The sequence below is a fragment of the Salmo salar genome, chromosome ssa20 (assembly GCF_905237065.1).
Source record: "Salmo salar chromosome ssa20, Ssal_v3.1, whole genome shotgun sequence".
Lineage (NCBI taxonomy): Eukaryota > Metazoa > Chordata > Actinopteri > Salmoniformes > Salmonidae > Salmo > Salmo salar.
In genome coordinates, this window is record NC_059461.1 from 59,420,618 (window position 1) to 59,431,650 (window position 11,033).

Sequence of the window (11,033 nt, forward strand, 5' to 3'; positions counted from 1 at the left end):
CTCTGAAAATGTCAAACAATCATGTACCTACTGGACCCATTTTCCATTACTGATGGATCTAATGGTGGGCTAACCTTTTACACATTTACATCAATTTATTTACTGTTGTTGATTGATCCAGACAGTTTTGCATATCTTGATTTATTTGGCTGTGTTTACACAGGTAGTCTAATTCTGATAATTTACCAATAATTTGTCTTTTGACAAACCAGATCAGATATTTTGCCAATAATAAAGATCAGAATTGGACTTGCTTTGTAAATGCAGCCTTAGATACTTCAATTTAAGTGAGAAATTCAAAGTTATGAACTTCTCCTGTTTTTATTTGATTTATATGACAATATTTCATAAATTAGCAAATGTTTTACATTTACCATCCTCACCCCCATTCATTATTGCGACTAGCCTATCAGTAACAAAACACAAGTCAACATCACAAAAATCTAACAATCAGGACGGAAAAGGTCACACTAATGTTTAGCTTATGTTTTAGGGTACAGACCTACAGGTAGTGTGTTTTTACAAGCCTGTCGGATTTTAGCCATCCTAACTCCATACACAATAGGATTTAAAAGTGGCTGGCACATCAGATAGTACACTGATAAAATAGTGTGAAGTACAGTTGGAACATTTCTCATAGGCTTATCAAATCTACTCTGGAGCAGAGTTAAGAAACAGCCAAAAGAGAAGTTGAGCAGCGAGGCCAGATGAGGAGAACAGGTTCTGAAAGCTTTCTGTCTGGTCTCGATGGAAGATTTCAAACAAATAGTCAGAATCTTAATATACGACAACACAATAGTAATTAAAGGGACAGCGACAGTCATAACAATACCACAGAGTCCATAGATGTTATTAACTGTCGTGTCTGAACTTGAACAGGCAAGTTTCACTACCAGGTAGTTGTCACAATACACTTTGTCTATGACGTTTCCACACAATCCCAAACGAATAGTTAAAGACAGTGTTATGCTGAATTTTGCAAAAGAGTACAACCATATTACACAAATTAAAATACACACCTTGCTGGGTGTCATGATGACGTTATACTGTAGTGGATAACATATAGCAAGGTATCTGTCGTATGACATGACTGCTAAATTGCTGAATTCAGTAGTTCCATATGTGTACAAGACAAATATCTGTAGGTAACAGTACACAGTGGAAACTGTATGGTCATCTGAAAGCAAATTAGTCATGAGAGCAGGAAACAAACCAGTGCTACCATACATGTCATTCACAAACAAGCTGCACAGAAACAGATACATGGGTTCATGAAGGCTTCTCTCCATACATATTACCACAATAAGCACTGTGTTCGCAAAAACTATGGAGACGTATAACACAGTTATTATAATGAAATACAAGTACTTTAAGTGTCCGCTGTCACTATATCCAGCAAGGATAAATGACGTGAGTTGTGTTGAGTTCATCATTTTCCCAATAGTACCTATAGAAGTATTTGGAGATATAGTTAGTTCACAAGACAAGTATACCAGTGTCTATCAGGTGAAACAATCTATCTGTTATTGACATCTCATAATTGCTACATTCTTATAATTACCATTGATTATCAAGACTCATTGCATTATTGCCACAGCATTACTCTTCAAAGTGATTCCATGGAAAAACATTGTTACCTGTGGTTGTAATGGACATTGAGTAGAACATACTGCAAACGTCATTCATCGTGTAAGTTCAATAATATTCATATTTTGAATAACAAATACAATTGACACACTCTCAGCTTACAATTTTTTGCTTTACTGTTAAACTTGCATACACTCCAATTATAATGTGAGAATCAAACAGGATGCTAGTCGTGCAGAGCTGTGGTGTGGTAATAAGTCACATATAACTCGCCAGAGACCAGGATTCAATCCGTGTCCACCTTTCTCACTGATTCTCCCACTTGCCTGTCTCCCTCTCTAATTTCCTTCTGTCTGAATATAGAGTCAAAACATCAATAAAAATACGTACATATATATCTTTTAAAACAGGATTTAAGTCTAGATCACCTGATATCTTTCTCCAGACTGCCGTTGTGTGGACATAGGTACTACTGTATGTTCTGTGTCAGTGGACTATTCCACACTAAAGTACTATCCCATCACTGACCTTTTATACCTTTTAAAGGAAGAAAAAACCCAGTATACAGCAGTGTGTTTACTTGAACTCCAATGACACGAATAATTAAATTGTCATGGTGTGACTCTCAGTGTCCCATGGGTGGTTAGGTTAGTGCAGTGCCGGCTCAGCTAATAAGTGACATAAATGGCCTGCAATATTTTCTCTTAGGGCCCCCAAAAGGCTAGAGCCGGCCCTGGACCAGGTTGTGTTGCAAGGTCCATCCTCATTTTCATTTAATCTGGATCAGTTAAATTGATAATTGAGTATGTGTGAGTGTGTGTCTGTGTGTGTCTGTGTGCACGTGTGTGTGTGTGTGTGTGTGTGTGTGTGTGTGTGTGACATTGAGGTTTTTCGTTCCTTATTTTAGGCTATATCACATGTATGTAAGCCTAAGCTTTAGGGACAAATATTAGGCACACCAAATAACCCACACGGCAATCACCAAATGCTTTTGGGAACGGGCAGAGAAAGTTACATTTGAAAATAAAGATAAGTGAGGGCCAGAAAATTAATGTTTGGGAAAGATTTGGTGAAGTGGTAAAAAAGGATTATAGCAGTGTCAGCTATGTTATGTATAAGGATTGTGAGGCGATATCCAAATTTGACAGTCACAAGATGGGGACTTCAAATAGACCTATGACACATCAAGAGAATTGTAGCCTACTGTTCAGATGGGTTAAATGAAAACTGAAATCTATTACCTCTCACATAGCCTTAATATTAACTTAACCCTTGTGTGGTGTTCGGGTCTGTGGGACCCATTTTCAATGTTTGCTAAAAGAAAAAAAGGAAACATTTCATCCTGATACACACTGGCCTTGGCTCATTTTCTGCGAAGAACATGTCAAATAACACATTTACATTGAGTGTACACTGTGCACCCCCCCTACACATTTATATTACATATGTGGTGTTCGGGTCCACCCGAGGGTAATAGAAGTGTGGAAAAGTGTGTGTGTAGGTGAAAACAAGTTAAAATTTAACAAAAAGGTTTGCTGTGTGCCTTCACTCTGTCTTCCTCCTCCCTGGGCCTGCTGTTTCAACAAAGCACCAAGAACTTGTCTGTCTCCCTCCCAGTCTGCCTGTCTCCCGCTTTTCTTGCACTCTTTACCCTTTGTAGTGTGTGAAACAACATTATTTCGATACGCTGTAAAAAATGCAGTATTTTCCCACACTCTACCCCAGCCGTGCAAATTGGGGTGAGGGACACAACAAATAAATAGATTTGCATGTGTGGCTCCTTACCACAATCAATCAGTATGGAAAAAATAATCTCTGTTCAGAGGGTGTGGAAGGAGCGTCTTTGTCACGTCCTGACCATAGTAGGAGGTTATTTTCTATGGTAGAGTAGGTCAGGGCGTGAAAGGGGGTGTTTTGTGTTATGTTTTGTATTTCTATGTTGAGTTCTAGTATTATATTTCTATGTTTTTTGGGGGGGGGTTGAGTTGGAAGAAGAGGATGAGATTGACCCTCAGCTAGCCCCAGGACCAGCCCATCAGCAACCAGCTCATCAGCAGCCTGCAGGAGGAGAAATATGGATGGGACATTTTTTTCTTCTTTCCCAAGGAATGAGCATCCCTGCAAGGCTGCCAATGTCATAAAGATGCAACCAGGGCCGACGCGGATTGCGGTTACTCATGTGAAGGACATAAAGTATTTTTTTGAACTGTTCATCCCAGACACCATCCAGAAAATCATTCTGGACTGCACTAATTTGGAGGGCGTGTTTTTGGAGAGAGATGGAAGGTGATGGACCAAACTCATTTTCATGCATACTTTGGGGTTTGCATCCTTGCTGGTGTTTTCGGATCCAATGGGGAATCCACAGAATCCCTGTGGGATGCAGAAACTGGCAGATAATTTTTCAGTGCAACAATGTCTCTAGAAAACGTCCACATTATTTCCAGGATTATCTGCTTTGATAACTGAGACAGCATACCAACTCGGCGGCAGAGAGACAAGCTAGCTGTTATCAGGTCAGTGTGGGACAAGTGGGTGGACCACCTTCCCCTGTTTTACAACCTTGGGTCCTAACGTTACTGTTGATGAGCAGTTTATGCCATTTAGGGGCCGCTGCCCCTTCAGGCTGTACATACCGTCTAAACTCGGAAAATATGGACTCAAGATATGGGCTGCCTGTGATGCTGCTTCATCATATATGTGGAACTTGCAAGTGTATACGGGGAAGCCAGTTGGAGGAGCTCCCGAGGAGAACCAAGGGATGTGGGTTGTCCTGGATGTGTTACCGTGACTCCGTGGCCACAACATCACCTGTGACAACTTTTTTACTTCTCACAAGCTGGGACAGGAGCTACTCAAGAGGAAGCTGACAATGGTAGGAACAGTATGAAAAACAAACTAGAGCTCCCACCTCAGCTGTTGAATACACGGAACAGGCCTATCAATTCCTCTAAGTTTGTGTTCACGGCTGACACTTCCCTTGTGTCCTACGTGCCAAAGAAAGGCAAAAATCTGGGACTCATGAGTACGCTGCATAGGGATGGGAGAATCTGTGGCCAGGAACATCAAAATCAGAAATCATAATGGATTACAATGCCACAAAAGGAGGGGTGCTGCCAGAACAACAACCTCTCCCTCAACTTGATCAAGACAAAGGAGATGATTGTGGACTACAGGAAAAGGAGGACCAAGCACGCCCCTATTCTAATCGATGGGGCTGTGGTGGAGCAGGTTGAGAGCTTCAAATTCCTTGGTTTCCACATCACCAACAAGTAACATGGTCCAAGCACACCAAGACAGTCGTGAAGAGGGCACGACAAAACCTATTCCCCCTCAGGAGACTGAAAAGATTTGGCATGGGTCCTCAGATCCTCAAAATATTCTACAGCTGCACCATCGAGAGCATCCTGACTGGTTGCATCACTGCCTGGTATGGCAACTGCTCGGCCTCCGACCGGAAGGCACTACAGAGGGTAGTGCATATGACCCAGTACATCACTGGGGCCAAGCTTCCTGCCATCCAGGACCTCAATACAAGGTGGTGTCAGAGGAAGGCGCTAAAAGTTGTCAAAGACTCCAGCCACCCTAGTCATAGACTGTTCTCTCTGCTACCGGAGCGCCAAGTCTAAGTCCAAGAGGCTTCTAAACAGCTTCTACCCCCAAACAATAAGACTCTTGAACATTTAATCAAATGGCTACCCAGACTATTTGCATTGCCCCCCCCCCTTTTACACTGCTGCTACTCTCTGTTATCATCTATGCATAGTCACTTTAATAACTCTACCTACATGTACATATTACCTCAATTACCTTGACCAACCGGTGCCCCCACACATTGACTCTGTACCGGTACCCACTGTATATAGCCTCGCTATTGTTATTTTACTACTGCTCTTTAATTATTTGTTACTTTTATTTCTTATTCTTATTTTTATGTAGGTATTTTTATCGATTTTTTTACTGCATTGTTTTGTTTTGTTGTTTTGATTTGATTTGGATTACTCTACCTTTATTTAGCCCTCAGTAGCCTCAGTCATAATGCAGTGTTGGTTTTGGTCATGTTCCGTACGCTTCTCCTGTTTTGTTAATCTGCCTTATTCTTATCATTAAACTCACCTTTTTCACCTGCTTCATGACTCCCAGCGAATACGTTACACCGCTGCCTGGAAAAATGTATTAGCTTGTATTTACTTTGAGCCACAATGTGTTTGTATTTTGTTCCATACAGGTCATTGGTCACTTTGAAGATTTCCCCAGCCATGTTAACTCTTCCACCACATTTGCTGGATTGGTTGAACAGTGCAGAAGAGAACCTCCCCCAACAGCTTTTTTCTCTCTCGTCAGGACCAGAAAGGAAGAAACGCCACTCAGCCGTTTTTTTACGCCTGCTACAGTTGAAGTCGGAAGTTTACATACACTTAGGCTGGAGTCATTAAAAATAGTTTTTCAACCACTCCACAAATTTCTTGTTAACAAACTATAGTTTTGGCAAGTCGGTTAGGACATCTACTTTGTGCATGACACAAATAATTTTTCCAACAATTGTTTGACTATTTCACTTAAAATTCACTGTATCACAATTCTAGTGGGTCAGAAGTGTACATATACTAAGTTGACTGTGCCTTTAAACAGCTTGGAAAATTCCAGAAAATTATGTCATGGCTTTAGAAGCTTCTGATAGGCTAATTGACATCATTTGAGTCAATTGGAGGTGTACCTGTGGATGTATTTCCAGGCCTACCTTCAAACTCAGTGCCTCTTTGCTTGAGATCATGGGAAAATCAAAAGAAAACAGCCAAGACCTCAGAAAAAAAGAATTGTAGACCTCCACAAGTCTGGTTCATCATTGGGAGCAATTTCCAAATGCCTGAAGGCACCACGTTCATCTGTACAAACAATAGTACGCAAGTATGAACACCATGGGACCACACAGCCGTCATACCGCTCAGGAAGGAGACGCGTTCTGTCTCCTAGAGATGCACGTACTTTGGTGTGAAACAACAGCAAAGGACCTTGTGGAGATGCTGGAGGAAACAGGTACAAAAGTATCTATATCCACAGTAAAACGAGTCCTATATCGACATAACTTGAAAGGCCGCTCAGCAAGGAAGAAGCCACTGCTCCAAAACTGCCATAAAAAAGCCAGACTACGGTTTGCAACTGCACATGGGGACAAAGATCGTACTTTTTTGAGAAATATCCTCTCTTTCTGATGAAACAAAAATAGAACTGTTTGGCCATAATGACCATTGTTATGTTTGGAGGAAAAAGGGGGAGGCTTGCAATCCGAAGAACACCATCCCAACCGTGAAGCACGGGTGTGGCAGCATCATGTTGTGGGGGTGCTTTGCTGCAGGAGGGACTGGTGCACTTCACAAAATAGATGGCATCATGAGGGAGGAAAATTATGTGGATATAGTGAAGCAACATCTCAAGACATCAGTCAGGAAGTTAAAGCTTCGTCGCAAATGGGTCTTCCAAAAGGACAATGACCCCAAGCATATTTCCAAAGTTGTGTATAAATGGCTTAAGGACAACAATGTCAAGGTATTGGAGTGGCCATCACAAAGCCCTGACCTCAATCATATAGAAAATTTGTGTGCAGAACTGAAAAAGTATGTGCGAGCAAGGAGGCCTACAAACCTGACTCAGTTACACCAGCTCTGTCAGGAGGAATGGGCCAAAATTCACCCAACTTATTGTGGGAAGCTTGTGGAAGGCTACCCGAAACATTTGACCTAAGTTAAACAATTCAAAGGCAATGCTACCAAATACTAATTGAGTGTATGTAAACTTCTGACCCACTGGGAATGTGATGAAAGAAATAAAAGCTGAAATAAATAAATCTCTCTACTATTATTCAAGCATTTCACATTCTTAAAATAAAGTGGTGATCCTAACTGACCTAAAACAGGGAATGTTTATTAGGATTACATGTCAGGAATTGTGAAAAACTGAGTTTAAATGTATTTGGCTAAGGTGTATGTAAACTTCCGACTTCAACTGTATATTAGATTAGGGTGACACAAATGAGAGAACACCTCACTCTGACCATTTCAGTCCCCAGAGCAGAGCTGTTTAGACTTGTTTTCAAGTTATCTAGACAGGTTAGTGAGTATAACCGTTTTACTGTTTTGCATGTACAAACGCTTCCCATTTGCAAAGACAGGCACATGAAACACCCACACCAAAGCAGGCCTCCAATACACAAACCTCTTTGACTGTTAACTAACATGTAATTTGACATTCACAATTAATTTTGTGGTGTAATTTATTTTCTCAAAGCCACACTGCCCCCACAAGACAAAGTTACACTTTCAAACTTGGTGAACTTCGTAACCATAAATGGCAGGTGTGCATTATACGTATAGAATGAAGTCTTTGTTGGAGGATCTTGCCATTCAAGGCTAGATCCCCCAGGGGTGGCTGAATACAGGTGAGTTACTACAAAATGTTGAACTTTAACAAGAAACTCAATGCAGAGAAATGGCAACCTTTTTCGTGCACTTCTATGTGCTACTCTATTGCTGCAAAACAAACAAAGCTACCCCTGGCACTGAAATAAAATAGTTCAGCAAAATGTAGATCTGTATAGTAGGATATTTTTTGTCCTCCTAACCTAATAGAAAAATCATAACACTACCACTACTTCATCACAGAGTGAAGGAACAGAAAAGCTACAATCAATGGTTGGTGTCACGTCCTGACCGTAGAGAGCTCTGATTTTCTATGGTAGAGTAGGTCAGGGCGTGACTGGGGGGGGGGGTTATCTAATTTATTTATTTCTATGTTTGGTTCTAGTTTCTTTTTTCTATGTTGGGGTTTTGTATGATTCCCAATTAGAGGCAGCTGGTCATCGTTGTCTCTAATTGAGAATCATATTTAAGTAGTTGTTTCCCCACCGGTGTTTGTGGGAGATTATTTAGAGTTATTGCATGTTGCACCTCTGTCGTCACAGTTTGTTGTTTTTGTTTATAGGTTATTGTATGTCTGGCATAGTTTCACATATTAATAAAAGATGTGGAACGATACACACGCTGCGCCTTGGTCTCCTTCATACAACGTACGTGACAGTTGGCTAGTCAATATGTCAATCCAACTCAAAATGCAAGGTTTATCCAATCACAAGTGTAAATCATTTGACTCTGCCTATTTTGAGGTTAGTCCCTCATATTTGGAAGTTGCTCTGTTTCTGTTACTGTTACTGCCTGAAGCTATACACAGCCTATAAGACAGTACAAATACATAATTTCACATTGTCAGATTGTTATTATAGACAATTCTTTTGTCAGAATATGAACAGAGAATATATGTTCAAATTCGAGTATTGATTAAATGAAATTGAAATTCTGGATAAGATATTTCTGTTCAGTATTCTTGTATCTTGTTTATGCAATTTATATCACAAAAAAATATGTAGGCTACATTCAACCATACTTTCTTGTTGCATACATATTCTTGTTATAGCATCAATTAAACAATGAATTGCCTTCAAAAGCAGTTGTGATGATCCATTTATTTTGAGAAATACACTGAGGAAGAGGCCTTGTTAAGAACATAGATGCGTTATAACTCTACAACCCCCCAAAATGTAAATTATTTTATAGTACTATAACCACAAGCATTATTTACATCATTTATTTTCAGAATATTTAGAATAAAGCACCCAGTGGGGGAAAATACACTAAATATACAAAAGTATGTGAACACCCCTTCATATTAGTGTATTCGGCTATTTCAACCACACCCGTTGCTGACAGGTGTATAAAATCGAGCACACAGCCATGCAATCCCCATAGACAAACATTGGCAGTAGAATGGCCTTACTGAAGAGCTCAGTGACTTTCAACGTGGCACCATCATAGGATGCCACCTTTCCAACAAGTCACTCCGTCAAATTTCTGCCCTGCTGGAGCTGCCCCGGTCAGCTGTAAATGCTGTTATTGTGAAGTGGAAACGTCTAGGAACAACAACGGCTGAGCCGCAAAGTGGTAGGTCACTAAAGCTCACAGAATGGGACCGCCGAGTACTGCAGCCCGTAGCACATAAGAATGTCCTCAGTTGCAACACACACGACCGAGTTCCTAACTGCCTCTGGAAGCAATGTCAGCACAAGAGCTGTTAGTTGGGAGCTTCATTCAATGGGTTTCCATGGCTGAGCAGCCGAACACAAGCTTAAAATCACACTGCGCAATGGCTTGAGTAGTGTAAAGCTTGCCGCCATTGGACTCAGTGGAGCAGTGGAAACGCGTACTCTGGAGTGATGAATCATGCTTCACCATCTGGCAGTCCGACGGACGAATCTGGGTTTGGTGGATGCCAGAAGAACGCTACCTGCCCGAATGTATAGTGCCAACTGTAAAGCTTGGTGGAGGAGGAATAATGGTCTACGGCTGTCTTTCATGGTTCAGGCTAGGTGCCTTACTTCCAGTGAAGGGAAATCTTAACGCTACAGCATCAATGACAACCTAGATTATTTTTTGGGGGGAAGGCCCTTTCCTAATTCCTAATTATTGTTTAATTTTTTATTTATTTAACCTTTATTTAACTAGGCAAGTCAGTTAAGAACAAATTCTCATTTACAATGGCGGCCTACCCCGGCCAAACCCGGAAGATGCTGGGCCAATTGTGCTCCAGCCCATGGGACTCCCAATCACAGCCGGATGTGATGGAGCCTGGATTTGAACCAGGTACTGCAGTGACACCTCTTGCACTGAGATGCAGTGTCTTAGACCACTGTGCCACTCGGGAGAACAACACCCCCATGCACAATACGATGTCCATACTAAAATTGTTTGTCGAGATCAGTGTGGAAGAACGTGACTGGCCTGCACAGAGCACTGACTCAACCCCATCGAACAACTTTGTGATGAATTGGAAGGCCGACTGCAAGCCAGGCCTAATCGCCCAACATCAGTGACCGACCTCGCTAATGCTCTTCTGGCTGAATGGAAGCAAGTCCCCACAGCAATGTTCCAACATCTAGTGGAAAGCCTTCCCAGAAGGGTGGAGGCTGTTATAGCAGCAAGGGGGGATGCATCTCCATATTAATGTCCATGATTTTGAAAGAGATGTTCGACGAACGGGTGTCATACATACTTTTGATCATGTCGTGTGTACAGTATATTGAAGAGTAGTGTTGTATATTGTTGTTTTTCATTGGAAAGTAAATACCTCCATAAGGAGTGACAAAATTGCACTATTAATTGCACCCTTTTCCCTTTATAGTGCACTAGTTTGGCTCTGGTCAGAAATAGTGCACTAAATAAGAAATGGGGTGCAATTTGGGACGGTTCCAAGCATTTTTGTGCTCAAGAACTGTGCTACAAATGAATCTATTCTTGATATATTTGCAAATAACTTTACCAGAAGAGAGTGATATACAGTACCAGTCAAAAGTTTGGACACACCTACATACTTTAACAAAAAAGTGTTAAACAAATCAA

General features: G+C 41.1%; 1 protein-coding gene across 1 annotated transcript; it reads right to left on the reverse strand.

Annotated features, from left to right (window-relative positions):
• Positions 1–404: 404 nt before the first annotated feature.
• On the reverse strand, positions 405–1,433 carry LOC106580969 (olfactory receptor 11A1-like). The gene has a single exon (XM_014162572.2). It carries the CDS (start codon positions 1,431–1,433, stop codon positions 483–485), a length of 951 nt encoding a protein of 316 aa, XP_014018047.2. The 3' UTR covers positions 405–482.
• Between the last annotated feature and the right edge of the window lie 9,600 nt (positions 1,434–11,033).

Bases quoted from the DNA above. Each gene is read 5' to 3' on its own strand.
- LOC106580969 (XM_014162572.2), bottom strand. From the start codon at position 1,433: ATGATGAACTCAACACAACTCACGTCATTTATCCTTGCTGGATATAGT.